The 23220-nt window shown below is 40.8% G+C and overlaps 2 protein-coding genes and 1 pseudogene across 2 annotated transcripts in view; all 3 read right to left on the reverse strand.

The window, feature by feature from the left end:
* LOC120457327 (innexin shaking-B) overlaps positions 1 to 23220 on the reverse strand; it is a 147998-nt gene that overhangs the window by 110486 nt on the left and 14292 nt on the right. The window lies entirely within an intron of this gene.
* On the reverse strand, positions 1645 to 2452 carry LOC120457330 (type 1 phosphatases regulator ypi1). The gene has a single exon (XM_039644838.1). The coding sequence runs from the start codon at positions 2307 to 2309 to the stop codon at positions 1683 to 1685; it is 627 nt and encodes a 208-aa protein (XP_039500772.1). The 5' UTR covers positions 2310 to 2452; the 3' UTR covers positions 1645 to 1682.
* On the reverse strand, positions 13956 to 14658 carry LOC120455724 (annotated as a pseudogene).

A 23220-nucleotide genomic window follows, 5' to 3' on the forward strand; every position in this document is an offset into this window, starting at 1 on the left:
TCGCAGATTAAACAGGGAATTGAAACTAGACGAGGAGTCGGAACAGCAGCCGTAACTGTGAATAAAGTAATGTTAAATCGCCGAAATGAATTATGTAATTAAATGTGGAAGGGGTAATTCTAAAAAATAAGCTTAATATACATCGAATAATTTCATTCAACGAGAACGGCAAGAGTAATGGCAGAAATACGAACAAATTAAATACAATAGAAGGCTTTAAAACTGGTTCACTTTGCAAGCTGAAAAATGTGTTGCAGAAAATAATTTTATTATATATTTTTTTAACATTTTTTCGAAATTATTCTCGTGCACAATGGAAACTTGAATTGTAAAGATTTCTGGGTTGATCTGCATCTGATATTTCAATTTAAAATAGAGCTGCAAACGCAACTGGAATTAGGGATTAGGATGACAGGGCGACAACCACAAAGCCATCAGCACAGCAACGCTTCCATTTCCCATTTCCCATTTTCCGCCCGCCTCATCGAGTTCCACATTCGCTTCGCTGGCAACTTAAATTTTCCCCCCACTCCACACAGTGACGGAGTTCAAATAGAGTGCTGCTTTCAAGAGGGATTTCGCATGGGGGTGTGGGGATGCCATTCAAAGGGGGTTTCCCCACAAGCATCTCTGCTGCACTGCATCCACGGCAAAAAGTTCATTAATCTAGTTACAAGTTCGCGCAGACAGTTCGCATAATCAATCAATAGACACACGATGGCGCTTCCTCGGCATGGGAAAGGAAATTCTGGGGCGTAAACATGTTGAAGACCTACCGCCCCCCTCCCCCGCGCCACGGTATAGGTAGGCGTGACTGCTGGAGAAGGCGGGGCGGTGCGGGGCGGGGCGTGTGACAGTTTTTTGCGGTTTTCTGCCCGCTGAGTGACAGGAACAGGATAGCATTTTCTAAGCGGGCTTTCTTCGGCTTTCCGCTGCCTGCGAAAACTGCTAGAGAAACAGTGAAAGATGTGGCGTGAAAAAATTAATTAAGTTAGAACACTGTCCATAAAGATCAGGGAACAAGAGCACTTTCTGGACTCTTGCTCGAGATGTACATATACTACATATGTGTTTAAACGGGTTGATATGTGAGAAACTTCAGAAGGTGTAATTGAAAATATCTTAAAAATGCCTGGATTATATCAAAACCCGTATGAATGTAATCTGTTTCCAAAAAAACAGCAGCAGTTGCTCTACGACTTCCTTAAATTTCGTGAAAGGTATTGGATCAGATTTAGAACCTCTGCTGTACTTAATATATTTAAATGATCATTCTGATCTTATCTCTTTGGGTCAAGTCCATATGTTGCATCTCACGAACAAAGTTGTCGAGTTGAGAATTATTTTCACTGAATGAGTTATCCTTGAAAACGGACTTGTTCTTAATCTCTTCTAATCTAAGTGTCTGGACGTATGTATGAAAGTGATTTGCCAAAAGCAATTAATACGAGCACGTAAAACAGGATAAGTACATGTACTATTTAACAGCAAAGATTTTAAGCCTCGGACTCGAAAACGAAATAAATTTATTTAAAGGATCATCATTCTCAGAGATACAAAACTGTTCGCCTCGGTACATATTTCTCGCTCTTTTGTTCCTAATTTGGAAATCGGGCACTTACACTTACGATAATACAATTTAAATTAATCTGTACAAAAGTTACTCGAAGTGGAAATTTGTATTATTTTTTTTCTGGCCTACACTGAGGATAATTAGATGATTTAACAGTCTTCTCCTTTAAAAGATGTAAAGGGCTTTTAGTATTAACAACCGATTTCTCTTCCCCTTCGGCTTGTTTATCGTCCTTATGCTGTGCGATCTCTTCGATTGGCGGTCGATTATTCCGATTACTGCGTGTATGATGGTGATGATGACAGCAGCTGCACCCGTTTTGCTGCGCCTGCCTGCGCTGCTTTTCCAGGCGATTGCGAGCTCTCACCTCCGGATGACCGAAACAGTGTTCGCACTCGTCGTCCGTGGAGGACGAGCTCTCGCCGAAAGGATGCGGCTTTCGATAGATGCAGCAGCACTTCGATTTGCGCCGATTCATGTGCTCGTTATCGATAACGCCAGCATGGAAGCCGACGTGACGTTCGGTCGACGTAACCCTCTGCGGCGACAATCGGAGGCGGAGCAGACAGGGCGTGGCCACTGGCTGCACGGAGGTTTCGCTGCTTACCGCCCAACTGAATCCGGAATCGGTTTCTAATGCCCCGGGAAACGTCTGGGTTGTCGTCGTCGCCCTTCTTGGGTCCTTGGACTCCGTCTGACCATCGACCATCGATACCTCAAAGTTCGACTGATCCATATCGATGAAAATAGAACTAAACGCTTCAAAATTTAGAGGTGAAAAAATAACCCAATTTACAGGTTTAAAAACCAAACTTTGCTCTGTTTTGTACAAAAATTTTATGGAAACAAGCTGTCTTCACCAGTATGATAACTTTAGAAGAGCCTTTGTGATCTTAACTCTTGCTTACATAACATTTTTTTAGAAAAGCTAGTTTTGCACCACCACATTTCATTTATTTTCGGAAACTTGTCAGGTGCTACATGTAAATGCTATTAGTTTATTTTTAATATATCTCCAATCTTATTTTTAACACTATAAGCCATTTATTCCTATTTTACAGCATTAGCTTAACTTTTCAAGACGATACATATTTAAATTACAGCTAGTGAAATGCGAGAATCGATGGGTGTTGCGGCAGCCAGTGAGCCACCAAGTTTGCTGACCTCTTGCCTTTGGTCCCCTGTCTTTCTCCGCCTGTTCACCCGTCTCACTCTCCATTCGTCTGCCCCTCTCTTTCTGGCTGTCTCGTCTCCAGCTTTAGCCGCAGTCATTTTGGCTGCCAAAACTTGTGCACGATTTACGTCAATTGGACAAGCGCCAGGACACGCCTTAACCCCGCAGTGCCCCCGTCCCATTTAACCCGCAGCCACCCACTTCCACTTCTACACCACTCCCCGCTCTCCGTTCCCGCAGCAAACAGTTTCCCAATTCCCAGAGCAGCTCCTTTGCCAGGCTCTATGTTTACCTAAAATGCAATCCTCCTTGCCCGGTGCAGTTTTGCATTTATTATTGGTGGAGTGGGTGAGAAATGGGAGGGGGTGGTTGGCGGCTTGGAAAAGCCATTTTCCATTTTACTTTACCACTTTTGCCTTTGAAAACTGCACAAAAAATCCGCCCTTCCCTCATGTATATATATATATATATTTATTTTTTTTATTTACGCATGGCAAATAAATGTTGAAAATAATATGATGGCTGCTGTGCTGTGGGGTTAAGGAACTTTTTGCCAACTTCGTTTTCGTTTTCTTGGCTTTCAGTTTTCCAGTTTTCCACTAGTTTTTTTTTTTTTTTGGTATTTTGTACTATTTTTTAACTTTTTTATTCTGGTGGCCTCGTGTTTTTTACTTCTTGTCTGCGTTTATCTGGCATTAGAAGCAAGAAAAATTATGTTTGCGGGCGAAAAAAGTGGGGTTTTGTCTGCTCTGCAGCAGATAATAAAAACGAAGCCGCAGCGTTTGAAAATGGGAACAGAGCCCAGGCAAAGACCCTGAATGAAAAATTATGCTCAATGCTGTTTGAATAGTTACGCCTTCCCCGCCCTCCCTGCGGAAAGAAGGCGTGGCCTGAGGTTCAAGTGCAACGCACAGAGGGAAATCGAGGTGAAGAGAGTTTCCATTTTGTTGTTTGCCATTAAAATGTGGCTCTAATTGATTGATCAATTAGAGTTACTTCTTTTTTTGTGTTGCACCGTTTTTTGACTAGAATAATTTGTTGCATCACTTAGTGTTACAAAGTTGCCAGTTGCCATATAACTTACAAACTAACGAGACACAGAATGCATGCGCTTTAACTTTAAGACATTTTAATTACAAATAAGCTTTAAGCAGCTTGTTGGCTAAAATGTATTTCTCACTCATATTTGAAACATTCAATCTTGAAGCTTAAACATTCACACCCTTATCCTTAACCGTTTGTGGGGCGTGGGATTTTTACTGATGGCACTTGTCGCGACACCCAGTTGGGGAATCACCTAAAACTATTTGCAGACCATTGGACTAAACACTTGGCGGCTGCTCTTCACGCACTTAACGGTCAAATAAAAGCTGCCGGTGGGCGGCAAGGCGGAAAAGCGGGAAAAGCAGGAAAAGGTGGAATGGCGGGGGCGTTATTTCCAAGGAAACCCAAATCCTCGAGCGCCTGTGGCCATAACTTTCTTTCTGTGAGCCATTGAAATGAAATCTAAAATTCATTACGCATTTTATGCGTCAAAAGGAGATTGGGGATTGGGATTGGGTCTGGAGGAGGAAAGGAGGAGCGGAGAAGGGCAGGAGGGTAGTGGAGCAGTAGCTGGGTGGCACATAATGAGGCGCGTGTCTGGTCTGAACCTGCCCCATGCCACAAATGGCATTTATGTCCCAATGGAGACACGCACAAAATGCGACGACAGCAACGCCTTCGACTGTCTCCTGTTTTGCTCGCCTTTCCTCCGGATTTTCCTGCACGCCCATCTGCGCGAGAAATTTACCCGCCGGAATTGTAAGCTCAAGCGTCCGTGTCTCCTTTGTCGCTGGTGTGGTTGTCTTTGGGGAATAAGATGAATTACATGCTACTTCAGGCAGCCTCCATCTCGTGCTCCTTCTCGTCCTTCTGCTCCTTTGAAAGTCCCTATCGCCGCTCGGCACTCTTCTGCCTCCGCATGCAAAATCATGCAGATAACGCACAAAAAGGTACCAGAAACTAAATCCCCAAGCGCATAGTTTCGCAGCAGGAAGTCCGTCTAAAAACAGTGGAACTTGGGCTCTAAGAAATATGAGAAAAAAACAAAAAACCTCAGAAAAGAAAGGAGCGGAGAGGAGAAGAATTGCGAATGGGAAACTCAGAGGTACAATAGGAAAAGACTAAAAGATGCTTGCTTAATTTATTTGTACAAAAACTAAAAGATGCTTGCTTAATTTATTTGTACAACAACGTTTCTTTTCCAGAAATTTTAGTTTGTCTATGAAACAAATGATGACCCTTGTTTAGTGAAGTGACCATGCAACGATCTCTTCTTATCCAATGTAAGGCATGTAAATGCAATTAACATTGAGCTGAACTTAAAAGTGTAAGTTTGTGACTCCAAACGCCATTCTTTAAAGACTGTGCCCAATATCATCTAAGCCAGCAGAAGAAAAATGTTTCTAAAAGATATTCGACAGTAACACAATTTGCAGGCCAAGTTCCTCCGCCGAAACCGATCCATCCAGCTGCTACCCCATGCTATTCGAAATTTATGAAAATTTCCATTTAACAATTTCCGCCTTGCATCGAAAGCAGTGTGCCGGTAAAAAGGAAGACAGAGAGCGAAATCAACCGCACGGAAATCATGTCTACGCATCATTCTTTGTGCTATTACTCTACTAGTCGACTCCCCTTTTCCGCACCATAGTGTATTTCTTTTTCTTTTTGGGTTTTCCTCCTGTATTGTATTTGCTTTCGTTGTGTGTGTGTGTGTGTGTGTGTGTGATTTTGCGAGGCTGTGTGGAAATGTGTGATAAGCAGTTTCCGCTGGGGAATAGACCACACACATATATATAGTGGCTATACTCGTATATACATATGAACATATATGTATATGTATGTGGCATGGTGTGCGAAGATAGTTCTATGAATGCCTCGGCTGCGTCCTTTTTCTTATTATTGGCGTCAAACTGTCCAGCACGACATGCCCACATATAGAAAAACATTTAATTTTCTGACCAATTTTAAATATTTTACGTATTGTACAAAATATATGCTTATTTGTGAAAGATGACTTATTTAAATTAATCCCATCTGTAAATTGTGGCCATGCTAATTAGCAAGGTATTTTATTGAATTCCGCAAAACAAAAAACCTAAAAATATACTCAATTGAATATCCTAGTTTGGTTAAATTTTACTATAAAAACGGAACTAGGCGGGTATTTTTTTCAAGTGTAGGGATGGCAAAAACCTTTTTTCCGTAGGCCAACAAAAAAGAAGGCAAGGATTTGGAATTGAGGCACATTTCATAGTTAAGGCGGGAATGGGAAGGGGAAGGGGAAGCGGAAGCTGTGGCTACTAATGCAAATATAATGGCAAATGTTTCGGAAATATATTTCACAGATAAAATTGATAAAGAAGACGCCGCCGCCCTTAATCTACCCTCAGAAAATCTATTGTAACGGCGGCGGCAGGCGGAAAACTATTTGCTCGCATTTTGCCACACTTTTCTTTTCTCTATTATCCAACATCCACAAATGATGGCCACAAAAAAGGAAAACATCTGAAAGCCGAAAGCCTACTCCTCACTTGGGATTTCCAAAGTCTTTTGTATGCTTCTGCCTCTACTGCCATCACAACTCTCATCACTTTAAAGTACTGCTCAGACAGGCAAAATCTGTTTTTAAATTTTAAATGTGAAAAGAAACGCAATCTTTTGCAATACTTGTATTTTATTTATTTATTATTTATTTTATTTAATGAAAACAGCTATGTTGCCAAACGTAATTGGACCAATCACATTAATGGGGAAGTAGCTATAGAAAGTCACTTCTAAAACTTAAATAAATTCCACACCTTCCTTAGCTTAACAAATTGCATATTCTGCTTTCCAAGTAAACAAAGTGAGACATCGTTGAGACTTCAGTTGCCCCTTGACCATTTACATTTGCCGCCACTTTATCTCACTATCAACATCTTCATTGGACTTCGCAAGCTCACTTCCCACTTCGCCACTTATTTTTACCCTCCACAATAAATGTCAATTTTGCACTGCTCTCAATCAAATAAGTTTGCTCTTGCTGTTGAAAGTTCAGTTCAGACATCCTTTCGCCCGTTGAGATCCTTTCAATTTCTTTTATTTGTCCGAGCTTAAGCTCCAGCTAATTTCTGTCTCTTTCTCCAGCTCCACTTCCACTTCCACTTCCACTTCCACTTGCGCCTCCTTTCTCCTTTCTTGGCTCACTCAAACTATTTTTATGATTCTTGAGCTTAAGTAATCGAAATAAATAAAACGGAATCTGTGTCACAGATTTTCTGCCATCTGGCCGAACAAAATGTAAACAAAATAAATAAAAGAATGGGAACGGGAACGGGAACAAGAACGAGGACGAGATGAAGCCGTTGACAATGGTATTCCCTATGGACTGGGAGCTCGTTGGGCTGCATCCAACCATTTGTCAGTTTCCCTTAGTGGAGCAAAGAAAAAATCTAATATAAATTCCATTACAATTATATAAATTTCACTGAAGTTTGCAATAATTTGAAAGCCTGACTTGCGACAGAAACGAGTTGAGCGAGGGAGTACTGTACTGAGCAGCAAACAGCAGGCAGCAGGCAGCAGGCAGCAAAAAAGGGGGGAATAGGAAAACGGTGAGGGACAGCTAAAGAAATGCATCATAAATTTTCATGTTGCTCTCGCGATTTTCCATTGTGCTTCACTGGAGAGTGGCGAGCAATGGACATAAAAAGCCAAGCCCAAGACAGCGGCAACTTTCAACTGGAGTAGCAGTAACTGGAGCTGATGCCTAGTAGTACACAGCTAGAAACTATTAAACTATTTAAATAAAAACAGTTTGAATTGTGCCCTGGCCTTTTCCCACATCAATATCAATATATGGGTTGTAAGAATGACTATAAATTTAGTACCTGTTGGGACTCGGAACATCAAAGTGAAACACTGGTTTGCGGCACTTTAATAGAAGAGAATGTACTTTCATACCTCCAACGATTTCCAAAAATGATGGTTAGATTTTCGTACTTTCGCGCAGTGCACTCATTGGTGCTCTAGTGCCGAGGCAGCAATTCTGTGTCCAGCCATAAAGCAGCAAACACAAAAAATGGGGGAAAATGCAATACAATTTCATTTTATGCAAGAAACAACGCTGGCGGAAAGCAGGAGGAAAAGCTCGCTTTTTGGTGAAAAATTGTAAATTCCCATTAGAATTGCGCCGGCGGTGCGGGGAAAACGCATCATGAAGGAAGCAAGAAAGTAAGCCGAGGAAATGAAATGAAACCAAAAATAAAAAATACAAAATAAAAAGAGAAAGAGAAGCGGCCTCTGAGGAGATGCAAGAGGGTAAGTAGGTAAGTGTGTGGTATGTTACATGCATAAATAAATAACCAAAAAATTGCTAGAGGCAGCAGCAAATAATGTGGGAAATAAAAATAATTTAACTTGAAGGAGCAAAAACGTAACCAGATTTTTTGGACGGCCCTAAAAGAGTGCTGGAAATAGAAGAACAGTTATCCATAGGAAAAAGATGGTTAAAGTGTAAAGGCATTAACCAAATCCACAAAATTTGCAATAATGTAAGCACTTGGTGCTTTTGCTGCCAATTGTTTTCAATTTATTGAAGTCGCTGTTGCAAATATATATTTATAAGTTGATAGTGCTGACACAAATATTATATTATTATTATTGTTATTATATTATAAAATAATAGTGCATACGAAGTTATGGTTACATGTTCATATAAGAAGATGAAATTTAATAAACACTGATTTCGTAGTCTTTCTACACTTCAACCATTCATTCTGAAAGTTATGGTGCAGAAAAGGGCAAGACCATTTTAGAGTGTATTTTACTTTGGTTTGTTATTTTCAGCTGTTTTAGTTTTTCCCTATATTTTTTTTACACATGTTCCACTGTGCGTCCAGGCAAAAGGCGGCGAGTTCAAAATGCACCTGGCAAAGTGCCTCCGCTGAGCTTAAAAGAAATGACTTCTTGTTCCGCCTGCAGTTACCCCTCTTCCAGCTTTTCTCGCCATATTTCACGAGTTCCCTTTTTTTCCTTATAAATGTTTTTTTTCTATTTTCTTAGGTGTTTTCTTCATTCTGCTTCTTTTTTTTGTTTTTTTGGTGCAAACGAAGTTTACGCGTGCTGATGCAGATAATGACAGTCAGCCAGTCCAGAGAAGAGGGGAAAAGTGTGGATGTGGATGCGAATCTGGATCTGGATCCATGGAGATGGTCGGACGTTGTCTGTCTTTTGGAAAATTCTTACCTATTAGGAGCACATACACGGGCGAGGACTTCCTGCACCTGTCCCTTGGAACTTCTCCGGGCACCGAGCAATTAGAGAGAAAGCATCGGCAGGATAAGCATAAGGATAAGGATAGCGAAACCAGGCTAAAAGGAAAAGGTCTAACGACCTGAAATCTTTTCTCAGCTCCATCTTCAGGCCATAATTGCTTGGCAAGTTAATAAGTGGCAAGTCAAAAAGCTTATCCCCTGGACCCAGAACCCCCTCGCACTTATTTTTTCCCATTTCCCCAAAGAACCGCCACACACACACACCACACACACACCCATACCCATACACATGCACACTTGAGTGGCAAGTTGCATTCCATTGCAGCTAAGAGCCAGGAAAATGCTCGGCTTTTTGCTACAGCTCAGGCATTTTAATTAGCGCATTACCAACGAAAGGCGACGGGCGGTAAGGCGGTAAGGCGGTAAGGCGAACCTCTCGACAATCGACAAACCCAGCTCTCGACACCAATTTTTTTATGGCCAGATGTATGTACGATACGGAAACACAGGGCACAGTGCGTTGCAGAATTTCACAACTAGGAATTCGAGAGCAGACAAGCTTTCTTTTAGATTTAAAACCAACTAAATGCATTTAGCCTTTAGTAAAATCCTGTTTTTATCTATATATATTCAAACAATATAACATATTTATCGGCTATATCTATAAATAAGGTTTCCTATGATATACATATGTAAATGAGTTGTTTAATAGTTTGTGAGCACTTCAAGCTTTTCCCAAGCGTTTTTTCACTGTCAACACTGTCAAACTCCCTCACCGTTCTGCATTATAAAACCAATCCCCATCAAACTGAAAGTTGATGGGAAATAAGGAAAGCAAGACTCCTAATTCGAAGTCAACTTCCCAATCAATGTTCGCAGGGGCGATAAAAGAATGCTGTTGCAGTTTTTCACGGGGCAAACTTCCTGCAGATCGAGTCCTTGGACCATGTCCAATAAGGAGCAGAAAAAAGTGTCCTTTTGTCAGGTGTCGCACAGCCCACCGGGTGCCGGAGTATAAATGATGTTGCAACTGCCACTTGGGGCGCTCAAAAAGGTGGAATAATATTGAGGATTTGCCTTCTCGCCTGCAAATCAATTTCAATTCCACTTTCTTATTTAACATTTTGATTAATGCAAGCAGCAGTCGAATATGCAAAGTTTGCGGACAGTTTTTCCAGCACTTTTTTTTGTGCAATTTTTTCGCACTTTTCCTCGCTTTTCCCTCGACAATGGCGGCCACTTGACACATGCTTAAGCACACACCCATTCGCACTCGAGTAGGTAGGGACATGCGGATAAGGCGTTGCCACATCTGCTCCCGTTTGCCGTTTGGCTTTTTGCAAAGCCAAATGTTGTCAAATAATATTTACCCAGCCACACACACAGGGGAAATATCCTGCATATTGCATATTGCATACTCGTTTGTGTGGCCAAAGCGCTTCGCCAAGTGTGGGATATAAGTTCAGAGTGTTGCAAGTCCGTAGAACTGAAAATATTAGTGAAAAATCCAGAAACCATCAAGGAAAAATGAGACCGTAGCTGTTGAAAGGGTTTACAGATATAAGAAGGAAAAGCTCTGCTAATTTCCTATATCCTACTTGCTTACTTTAACATCGTTTTTAGGTCTTAGGCCTCTAAAGGTTTGCTGTCCACTTCTTTAATACTTTTAAAAACCTTTTTCCGACCCTATAATGTATATTGTAGCTACGGCTTTGTCCGTCCGTTTGTCCGTCCGCCCATCTGTCCGTATGGACGTCGAAACATTACAAGCAATGAGATAAAGTGTTTTATCGCCATAAAACTATTGCAAAGCGTTTAAATTAAAATTACTTTCAATTGCCAATACTTATTTATATGCCGAATAATATTTCTTTTAAATAATTTCCAGATCATAGGTAGTCATCGTTAACTTGTTTAATTAATGTTCTATTAAAAGGTTTAAAACTGCTGGCCCAGCAGCCATTGAAATCGTACACATTTTGTCCACCTTACTATGTAAAATAAAATATATATTTGTATATATATTAGAGTGTTTGTATGCTTCTCCGGATTCCTGGGGGAATTAGCATCTTACCCCGTTCAAGAGAGCCGGCGACCCCCGTGGAGTGGCAAGTTTCGAATTACACGCCTCGCCAGTCCGTCCGGGGGAAAACTTAACGAAAATAAATAGAATATATATAAGGGACATTGGAGCGTAACAGTTTTCGCCGGCAAGAGGAAAAGCGGCGACATGTTCAATCTGCCCAAGTCACGGCGTCTGCGTCCGTCCCTTCCAATCTGAACTTTATCGGCAATAATTCTCAACTGTCCGTTTATGTCTCCATTTTCCCTGTTCTCCAAAAGTATATATATCTATATATATATATATCTATATATATTTGTATTTAATATCGGGAGACAGACAAACAATCATATCGGGCTATTTACGGCATCCAGCCAGAAACCAGAACCAGAACCAGAACCAGAACCGTAAAAGATACAATTCATAAAGCCGAAAGACAAAAGTTAGACAAAACACTTTGGCAAAGAGACGTGGTGGAAAAGCGTTTTATAGATAGCCAAATCGGGCAACACCCACATACATGTCCTGGTGGTAAGGAAAACTTTTGTGTTGGTCCTTTGTTGTTTGTATTTTGTTTAGATGGCATAAATTAGATACGTGCCCGCCCAAGTCCAGGACATCGGGACATCCCGCCAAATCCTTCTCTTTCCTCGATTGTTTGAGCTTTAAACAAACAAAGGCGGCGATGGAAGGGATAAATGGGGTTGTGCTGGGATGTGATGGTATGGGATGGGATGGGATGGACTATGCTGGGCGGTGGGATACACGGTGTCACAGATTATGTCCTGCTGGTCCTTCGGTCATCATAACAGTGCGCCATCATATATTTGCCCTCAACTTGGCGGCCGGCAAAAACTGCAAATTGCAGTTTGGACTGGCCAAACAATTTTCTGATTAATTTCAAGTTTTGTGTAAACTGTTGAAACATTCCAAAATGATGATGATCATCATGATGATGATGATGATGATGGTGATAATGGCCATGATGCTGATGCTGATGCTGATGCTGATGCCCTCTTATGTGTTCCCCGAAAATTGTGCTTTCCTCGGCTTTCCCGATTTTCCGTTGGCCTTTTTGCGCCGACAGCCAAATGAAAAGTTTTCCCCTCTTCACTGAATGGCTGAGCAAACTGCGAGCGAGGGAGCAAGATCTAAATAAATAATTAGTTCGCATTTATTTCATTAGACAAACCGGAATCCCGAGCCAAAAACTTTTGCGGATAACTAAAGACCCTAAATGGGTGCCAAGAAAATGACTTTGGAAACATGTGTGCTTAAATGTCCCACTCCCGTAATTTGTCTTAAAAACTCCGCTTTTCCACTAGCGTATTTGTTACATGAATTCGACAGAGCGTTGGAAAAGTCTCTGTTTTTCCAGTAAGCTTCTTTCACCGCGAAATTGCAATCCCTGATAGGGATTAAGGGAAAGCGAACATATTTCATTACATACTCATACATTTTGGTATAGAGAGCTTTAGAAATGTACTAGTACTCATAATTCCAGGGTTTTCAGTTTACTAATTGAACTGAATTGATTGGTTTTTCTCATTTTGAGCTCATCAAACCTCTGCTGACTTGAGGAATTTGCAAGTCACCTTAACTCTTCATTATCTCATCATCTAATTAATCCGCTTTAATCTCCTTCAATTATCCTTTTTGATCATCTGGCATTCAAAGGAAATCCCATGCTCACTGCTCTGGTTTTATTTTGCCTCATTTTCCATTTGACAAATGCCACGCCCCTCTGCCTTTTCCATACCCAGTTCGTTCCCACTGATGAAACTTTCAATTAGCGCCAAGTGTAAAATGGAGCAGCGGTGGCATCATTTTCATCAAATTACCAGTGACACCAACACAACCGATTCCCTGGCGCCCTCCCCCTCCCTCTCCCTCTCCACCCATGGGCTCCCTCTGGGCGGATGCCACGCCCCCAGCACTTCCTCTCCCCGCCCCCTCAGCGTGTTCATCTTTCCGTTGCCACGGTTTTAGCCATTTTCATTTCTGGTCGACGATGACACAAAATGTCGGTCACTTGCGGCTTACCCCAAACCATCCACTTGCCACGCCCCCTCCTCCTCCTCTTCCTCCTTCTCCGGCTCCTCCACCTCCTCCACCTTCTTTTCCAAAGCCCCTGCCACCGGTCTTAGCCCCTCGCTCCCCCTTTCCCCATCACTTGCCCCGCACTTCAGTGTGCTCAATTTGTAGAATGCTGCAAATAGCCAGGAAAATTACCTCATGCGCATTTTCTTATTACAGAAATGTGCATAAGAAAATGGACGTAATGAAAAAATCTGAATAACAACAACAAGAAACCAGTGGGTGGTGTGTGGTGGTTTGTGGGCTGTGGGTGGTCGGAGGTGAGTAAGGGAATGGTGGCGGAAAACGCAGTGAGGGAAAATAGTCGAAGTGAAAAATACCTGTTGGGAATTCAACGGAAATGAAACAATTTATTTTGAAATATTCAAATGAAATTAATGGGATTTTCCGAGAGGGAGAATATAAAACAATTAGTTATGCATTAAAAGCAGAAATGCAAAAAAGTTGCGTACAAAATAAATCATATTCCCAATAATTCGATAAATATTAAATACAGAAGTCAATTGAAATTTGTCTTTTCGTGTTACTAAAAATAATAAATCAACATTTTAAATACGGAAAAATCTTTAAATTAGAAATGCGAATAGAATGGGCAAATAGGCAAATGTTTAAAGATAAAAACAAGTACTGAAATCAGAAAGATAGCACTACAAAAAAAAACAACGGGAAATAAACTAATGGAAACCTTGCTTAAAGCGAATAGAAAAGGAATGGTGATCAAATATTCACTGGAAAAGTGAAGCCGAGCTAAAAATGCGAGTAATCGGGAAATGCAATGGAATGGAACAGAGGAAAAGTCACCTGCCTGCATTGCATTTTCATTTTCCACGCTTTTTTTTTTTTCTTTTGCATTCCCCCCTCGGGAACAACGGGCTGCAAATTGAAAATACCAAGGCGTAAAAAACAGGACAACAAAATGGGGAATCTGGAGACAAGGAACAAACGGAATGCAAATGACGCAAAAATGGAAATGGATGGAAATTGAAAACCTGAGGGCAACGTGGCCAGCGAAGGGGTGGTGGGGGGGCAAAATGAAAAATAATTAGCGCAATTAATGACCACGTAATTAGCGCTTCAAATCTATCCTTCTCATTCGCTCTGTGCGCTCTGCATCTTGCCGTCCTTTTCGGCCACAATGTGTGCAGTGGCACGTAAAGTGTAACCCAAACCTCCCCACCCCCCCACCATTTTCCACCCACTTTCCCCCCGGGACTCGCATCAGGACCCCCCGCACCGCCACCTTCATTAATAGTTCGCTGTGGCTACGTTTGATAACTCTATCGCGGTCCGGTTGCCACTGATTTTCCTTTTTCCCGCTTTTCCCACTTTTCCGACTTTTCCATTTGCCCACAGAGAGGGAGAGATTGGGAGCAGGAGTGAAGAAGAGTGGTTGCAAGTGGAAAGCAGATCCCAACGACACGCTAATGAATGCACGATGGCCCCGTTTCATTTTCCAAAAGGGGTTTCCATCGGAAATGCAACTCTGTCATGGCATTTCTTCATCAGCATTTGAGGTTAGCGGAAAATCCGCGCAGATCAGCGGGGAAAAGCGTGCAAATGGACGGCGGCTAATTAAAAATGGCCTTTGATTAGGCCAAAATTTTAAATTAACATTAGTGCGCGCCAGAAAGCGCCGTTTTAGCCAACTTTGATATGGCTTTCTGTTATATTGGGCAGCTTAGTCAGGCTACAAGTTAAAAGATTTGTAAAAGATTAATCTATTGCTTTACTTACAAAAGCTTAAGAAAATGTATAATTTGTTTTGATATCGTAAAAAACATATACGCAAAATTATTCTGGTAAAAATAGTTGGAAGTGAAGTAAAACAAATGTGTAAGCAACTCCTAAGAAAATTCCAAGTAATCGCAACTTTTTACACAGCGCAAATGCCCCCGATTGCCTGGCTTTCGAACAACTCAAAAATTCATTGTCTACACATGGTGCCCAGGATCTCTTGCCACAGGATCTCCAGGGAAAGTGGGTAGGTGGGGGAGGGGGAGGGAAACGTCCTTTTGCTGGTTGGCGAATGAAAAACGAAAAACTGTCATCATGTGACGGGAATCAATCTAAAGTCATTTTATAACCCGAAAAGTCATAAATCTAACTTTAATGTTTTAAACGTGACTGCGGCACGAGGTTCCCGGACCACGCCCACTCCGCCCTTGCCGCCCACATTGCCTACATATGTAACGATGTGCGCGACAGAGAGGGAAACATCTCCGGCATTGAAATTGGAAAAGTAAAACAAGCAAATGAATGTATTTCCGTTTGGGATTTTTCACTTTCCGGCTTTCGAGAAGGAAGTCGAGGAAAAGCTGTGACGTTGTGGGCGGTATGTGGGGCGTGTCCATGGAGTGGGGAAAACACTATAAATGACAAAACGAATTCAGGGAGAAGTCGTCGAGCTGAGACAGGAAAATAGATAGAAAATTTTATTAAATGGCCATCAAAACTATTTGGCGTGTCCTGCTCAAGGGGCGTGCAAGGGGTCCTGGCTCCTGGCTCCTGGCTCCTGGCAAAGCAGGAGGATTGCCTAACCGTGCGAAGGGTGGCGGCTGGAGGGGAAATCCCCCTAGCTTAATTCATGGGCCAAATGGCGTAGCATACTTACGTGCGCCACACATAAAATTCAAGCACCGCATGCGGTCAACGAAGGTGAACAGCAGAGGGAGAGGGCCATACACGGATGGAAAGAGACGGAAAGAGACAGTGCGGGATGCCTGGGCAATGTGTGACAGGATTAATTAAGTGGCGGCAATGGAATCGTGTCCATAACGAATTGTGAGATTAATATGGCCAGCCAAAGAAGAATGGGCAGAACTGCAGGAGATTACCCCTTAAAGAGCACAGATCTTAAAGATTTGCTTGACTGAGAGAAAAGTTACCTTACTAGATAAAAAGTACTAAGATGGTCCGAAATAATAATTCCATATGTGCGGAATCGCGCAAGCATTAAGATTACGATTTATTGACTGGTTAAACAAGACCATTTTTCAGATATTTTAAAGCGTTGATTCTGGAAATAAGCATCCAAGGCTCTCAAACTTCCGTAAACACTAAAAACCTGCATAAAAAACTTAAATTGTGGTCAAAGTGATGGCATGCCCTACGGGTTTATCTTCTTTATGGTGTTTATAGCGAATTAACTATCGCTTGAAATAATCCGCTTTATTGTGTGTAGAAATCGTTTATGCAATGCGAGTGTCCTTTTACTGCCCATAATTTCGAGGATAAAAAATTGCACTCACTCTGCGAACTCTTCTGCGCAAATTGCGTAGCGATTGTATAACGTTTTGGCCAAAAAACCAAATCGAATATGCCCATTTTGGCCAAATCCAATGGCCATCAAAGTATAATAACCAACAAACCGAAATCACATTTACAGATATAGATTTTTACCGAAATTTATCGCCCCCGGGGGGAACCGGAATATATATTCCTTCCAGTGTGTGTGCTCATGTGTGTGTAATTTAATCAATAAGAAAATCGTCTTTTCACTTACATACACATCATTACATTTGGGCGCATAAATTGATGATGCTCCGGGGGGAAATTTACGTGGGCTTACCTGGAAAAGTCGAAGGGAAATGGGGAAAAGTTTGTAAAATTTAGCAAGCAATTTGCGGCATAAAATGGTACGTTTATTAAAGATTTTAAGGATTTTCTCTAAGCGGTATAAACCAAAGACGTTATTTTTTAAGGATTATACCCATAAAAGAAAGAAACACTATCGCATACCCTAATTAACTAAATATTATTGCGAAGTGACTCGGATAGAGTTATCAAGCATCCTTTGCCACTTTTTCACTTTTCCACTATGTTGCTTACTGTATTTTCTAAGCACGACTTGGTCTGAGGAATGTCCAACCGACATCCACCTTACACTCCCGAAACCCACTGTACACGTGCATATTCGTATCTCATTTTAAATTCAATTTGCGGTCGAGTGTGAGATTTTTGCCATTGTGCCGAGATGGACGCACGTGCGACAATTGTTTGAGCTGTTTAATCACAGTGCGGTTGGATTTACCCGTTTCAGTTCGGTGCGAATCGGTTGGGGTTTTGGGTTTTGGGTTTTGTGTTTGGGGTTTGGGGTTTTGATGCCGGCTTTCGGGTCATATTTAATTCATTTTATTATTATGGTTATGGTCCTTGTTGCGGGATTGTCGAGAAGGAAATGGTTATGGTTATTGGACCGGAGTTCGGGGGCGGAAACTAAGCACAATTTATAATGTTGGCGAGAATTTTCCAATTTAACAAACAATTCAATTAATGCAAATTACAATAGGAATCGGCACTAATGAATATTTTATGGCGAAACAAATTTCATTTTCATACATATAATACGGACATCGCAGCAGCTGGGCATCGATTGTAAATTGTTTACACACCGCGGGGCCCATAAAATGATGAAATCAACTCCGCCCCATCCGAAACCTACGCTTATAATTGCCACAAATGTTGCGACGACAACAAAAACCCACAAAATAGCTGAAATTATACACTCCCAGTGCTACACGCTAGCTGCGGTTCTCGAGGTCCTGCCAGACAATGGAAATTGGTAAATGAGAAATGTCCAAGGAATCGCCTACAAAATGCTAATTGTCCTGGCTGCCTGGGTGACAATGGCCCCATGAGCTGGGAGAATGTGAAATAATTAAGCATATTCACATCATTGCAAATCATCTTGACATTACAATTTGACAATTATTTTCGAGATAGAAAATGTACAACTTTCAAGCGTGAGTTTTATACCATTTAGTTTCTGCTTGGAAGAACGCTTTTCTGAAGTGCTCAATATTTGGGTTCAATCTTCATTAGCTTTCTAGGTTTCATAGTTCCCCGGAACTGGACGCTTATACGAACAGAGGGACATGGCCAGATTTACTCAAGAATATAAATATTTCATTTTTACTTTTCATAGAATCAAATATATCCTTCTACTCTTGTGTAGCGTGTAGAAAAATCGATCATTTTGAATTCGTGAGATACACCAATAATTCAGCAGTAGATCAGTTACATATTAAATGAAGAATATGCTATTTTTGTATGTTCTATAGAACATATCCATCCCCTTAACAAAAATAAGTCGTGTGAATGTAAGTTATGTGAAGCAAAATTTAAAGTTTGCTAGATAGATATAAATAATACTGTTGTTTCCTAGCACATTTATACACATACGAATTTGTTGAAAAGCTACGCAAAAATATTCAAATATTCAAAGTTGGTTTTCTGTTTATATATTTTTATCCAATTCGACCGTAGTGCCGAATTGTCCTGAAGTCTTAATTATTGGAGCCCCAAATGCCTGCTGCATTCTCTTCTGCTCCAATAAATAAATAAATAAATACTAACAAAAAAGAATGAGAAGTGATGGTTGTTCATAAGCTCGAAATGATTACGGTGGAGTTTCCACTGTACTCGAGACTTTCGCCATTTTTGGGCTTCGATTGTGTGCGGCATTCCTTGTTTTCCAGCCTGCTTGCCTCATTGTTGCAAGTTTCTGCTGTTGCGAGTTACTGCTGGCTGCTAGGCTGTTGATGTTGCTGCTGTTGCTGCTGTGCTGCTGGGCTTTATGAAAACAGTTTCTCAATTATGCCGCCCGAATGGCTTCGTATTTGGTGTTGCTGCTGCTGCTGCAGTAGCTGCTTCTTCTTCAGTTGCTGCTGCTGCTGCTGTTTCTGTTTTCCGAATTTTCTTAATGTTGCTGCTGTTGTCGTTGTTGCTGCTGCTGCTGCTGGTGCCGTGGATGTTGCTCCTTTAGTTGCTGCTGCCTTTGTTGTCATTGCTTTTTGCACTGGCTTCCCCCTTTTTTTCTTTTTGTTTTTTGTTATTTGCTGGCCCGTTTCGTTTTCGTACCAACTTTGCCAATTTGGAAGTCGTTTGGAGTTTCGGGAGCTGCCAAAGGGGTCGTGCAGGGGCGTGGAAAAGGGGGCTGATGGGGGGCACAGTGGCTTGTTGTTGTCGTCATAACGTTTATTAATAAGTTTTTCGGCCGGCTCAGTTGTTGCCATGCTGATTGTTGCTCCTGCTGTGTGTTTTCTCCTTGATTTCCCATTTTTTCGATACTTTACTCGCTGGTGCTGGGGATGGGGTCATAGGTCATAGCATGACTTGTCAGGAAAATGGGGAAAAATAAATAAGAAAAACCAGAATAAGCAGACAGAGAGAGCGAGTGAGAGAGAGAGAGAGAGAGCGAGCGAGAGAGAGAGATAGAGTGATAGGGAATTAGAGCAAAGTGCACTTTTTGATGACTTTTGATTTGTTTTACGATTCAGCCTCGGCTATGAATATTTATTGTCGTGCCGGGCGTCCATTTTCCGCTTTTCCGTCTTTTCCGCTGCTGTCTTTAAAATGCACGAAATATGTTTGCATGGCAACAACTTTTTAATTGATGTTTATTTAACGTTCAGCATAATTAACTTGTGCTCGAGCATAATATTTAAGGGATCGTAAACGAGCATTATACGAGCCATTAAATTGAATTTGTAAACGCTCAACTGCTGCTCCTACATTCATATAAACATATATATCTATGTATATAGCTCCTTATAGATTTGCAAGGAATTTTATGCCAAGTCCTGTGATTTTCGTGGCTTTAAACAATGCCATAAACGTGGCCGAAAGATCGCATTAACACTGCCACAAGCGCTGAGTTTCCCCCCCGCCCCTCCCCGCAATTTCCACACACTTTTCCGTGACAGCCCCATCTAGTTTCGTCTCCAGTTCTGGTATTTGCCTTTACGACTTTGGCTCATAAAAACCAGTGAGAGTCGCTGGCGAAAAAAAAATCAGCGAAGGAAATGTCGTCAAGGAAAATAGAATTATGTGCGCCTGAAGTGGGGAGGGGTGGAAAAATCGGGAAAGGAAGTGCCAAAGGAAGGAAGGACTTGGGCTAATGATAATAATACGCATAATAATGTAACCAGCCACAAACAAATTTGATTTGCTGGCTCTCTATGGCGACTACAGTGCGTTTCAGGGCCATAAATCAATTAAGGAACGTTTAAGGGCAAATTACCAGCATTTTCGTTTCCAAAGGAAGTAATACAGTATTTATGGTATTTAGAAGAAGACTTCATTTTCGATTTATAAATATAGCTAAATAAAATGGTTCCTTATTTACTTTGGCTACCCTGCGGAGGGCAGTGTAACTTACATATTCATGATCCGCATAGACGGATAAAAAGCCACAGAAAAATGCATCGATTATTTGTTAATGATAATAATAGTAGTTAATATAGCTGACTCGCGTGGTTTTGATTTTCCTCCCTAAGCTAACAAACAATTTACTTTACACTTTGCTATCTGTGATTTTAGAAATTATCTTCTTTTAGTGAAGTATAGCTAAAAATGTTCCCTCAATAACCGTGGAGCAGACCCTCCTCCCGATTAATAAATTGCACTTGACGACGTTCACTTATTAATTTCTTTACAAAGTGCACAAGTCAACTGTTTTGTGTGGCTTTTCCGCCAGCCCCTGTTTCCCGGCTTTTCCGGCTGTACGTGACCAATAACAGGGAATTCATCAGTGGCCCCGGCCCCTGTTTTTTCAGATTGTCAGACGAGCTCATCGTGAAGTCAGTGGCCTAAAAACGACCATTATGGAGCTGCTCACTTGATCGTGCAATGTACTTTTTTTTGTTGCTGCCCAGCACTTAGCACGTTCCCAAGGAAATCAAGAAAAGCTGGAAAAGCCAGGCTGTCTGCAAGAATGCACCAAATTAGCACAGGGCGAAAATCGAGCTCGGAAAACCGAAGGGGGAAACTATGGCAAAATCGGGTTGCAAATACCGAGCGGGGGGGGAGACTGCTCGATGTTGTCCCGCGTCTGGCATTGATTGCCATTTTCCAACTAATGATGTGTGGAAAAGTTTATTTGGCCGGTAAACAGCGCGGAAAATGTTAAATAAATGCCGAGATAAACAAGAAAGAAAAACAGAAGCCAGCGAACAAATGCAAATGCAGACGCACAGTAGTGAAACCACTAACAATGTCTAAGTTATGAGTAAGTTTGAGGAATGTCAGATATCCTAAAGTACAGTACAACTAACAGAATATTTGAAAACTTTAGAAAACTGCTTCAAAACAAGAAACCCTTACTTGTTTTTAGAAATGTAAAATCATATCGCAAGTGTCCGGTTAATATGAATTATAATTCAGAAAGCTATTACTTGTAATATATTGTTTAGCTAATCCCTTTTACGGGTAATAAAATAAACTTGTTTAAACTTTACACTGAATAATGTTTAGTTGGTAAGAAACGCCTATATTTTTCAAAAACTATATACCCCACCTTTTCTGTTATTTTGCATCTTTCGACATTGCAAAACTGGATCGGTCAAATCTTTTTGATGCGTTGATTTTCAGACGCCAAAACAATGAACAGGCAAATGAAATTTATGACCACCAAGAGGAAAATCATGTCAGGTTGAAATGAGCAGCGACCCTGAGCGTTGAATGCAAAAATTTCGCGGAAAATGTGCAAAAAATGAAAGGCCACTGAGCGCCATTTGGGGCCAGCGTTTCTAATGATTATGTATCCGAAAAAATAAGCTCAATCGCAGTCGGGGATAATCCATAGATTTTGCGTGCCATCAAACGTAATTGGCGGCGATAAAAACCGATTCGGTTGACTCAAAGCCACACAGATACAGATACATTTACAGATACAGATACATATACATATACATATACATATACATATACATATACATATACAGATACAGATACTATACAAGGGCGCACATGGCTTATGCGCAATTTCGCTTTGATTTGTCAGCGGTATAAAAATCAAATGTTTTATCTGAGAACACATGCATATTTATTGGCCATAAATGTTAGCAACTTCATAAAGACTTTTGGCCTATACAGGCCCACATAAATCTGCTCCTAAACTGCTTAATTTGCCATTTGGTGCTCTTTTTGCCCAGCGATTTTAATAAATTCATAACCACAGAATGTGCCATGCAGTGGAAATTAATTTCATAAAATCACATACACACATGCTGAAAATTTAAATTAATGAGGCGCAGCTCCGCCACGCCCCTCTTTTCCGCCGCCCCCTCCTCCCCACAGATAGAAATCATTTGAAGCTTTGTGAACTCATTTCCGCACGGGGGATTTATGTTAGTTATATTTGCATTTCACTAACGGCAAGTCTCTGGCAAATACTCTTCGAAAATATATAGAGAATATTATCTGCACATAGAACCGATTTCAAGCTTGTCTAATTAAATAGAAAATTCAATTTGTTTCATTCTTGTTTGCATTTAAATGAGCCATGAAAGGAAAGCTGCCAGCCACACTTTGCCAGTTCCCACATTACTTAAGCAAGCCCAATACTAGGAGGCAGTTCAGAAAGCTAGCTATATTAATAATATGTAATCGCAATGAACAGAATATTTTGGTCAACCAATAAAAAAGCGGAAAATTGCCACTTTTAAAGTAAGAAAATCAATAAATGTACCGAATCATTTGGGATTATTTTATAAATTATTTTAAAATGTTTTGGTTAATGTTTCGTTTAGAATAAAAAAGAAATTTTTTTAATAAATAGTTTAAGGTTTAGTGAAAAGTTGTTATTCTGTTGTAAAAACCTTCTCTTATTAAATTATCTTATTAAAACTATATCATTAACAGTGTGCAAAAGAAAGCGAACGGAAGACATGTATTTTAAAAGAGAATTCAATAGATAATGCGCATTAAAGTTATGAAAACATATTAATTTATCCGATAGCTAAAATTAAATTCAGCAAAGATAAAGCAAAATTTTTCGCTGAAGAGCGATGCTAGATTTTGCAAATTTCTAACAAATATCTAGCATTCCTCGGCCCGAATTGCGGGGAAAATTGGGAACAATTTTCCGGCTCTTCTTGGCGATTTTTAATTAACTTGGAAGCTGTGCGGCATGTCAAATATTGTGAGTGTGAGTGTGTGTGTGAGTGTACTTTGTCTGCTATTTATTTATTTATTAAATTGTGCACAGTTTTCGTTGGAAGATCTCCGGAAA

This window comes from Drosophila santomea, chromosome X (assembly GCF_016746245.2).
Source record: "Drosophila santomea strain STO CAGO 1482 chromosome X, Prin_Dsan_1.1, whole genome shotgun sequence".
Taxonomy (NCBI): domain Eukaryota; kingdom Metazoa; phylum Arthropoda; class Insecta; order Diptera; family Drosophilidae; genus Drosophila; species Drosophila santomea.

Excerpts from the sequence above, each read along its gene's own strand:
- LOC120457330 (XM_039644838.1), bottom strand. The coding sequence starts at position 2,309 with ATGGATCAGTCGAACTTTGAGGTATCGATGGTCGATGGTCAGACGGAG.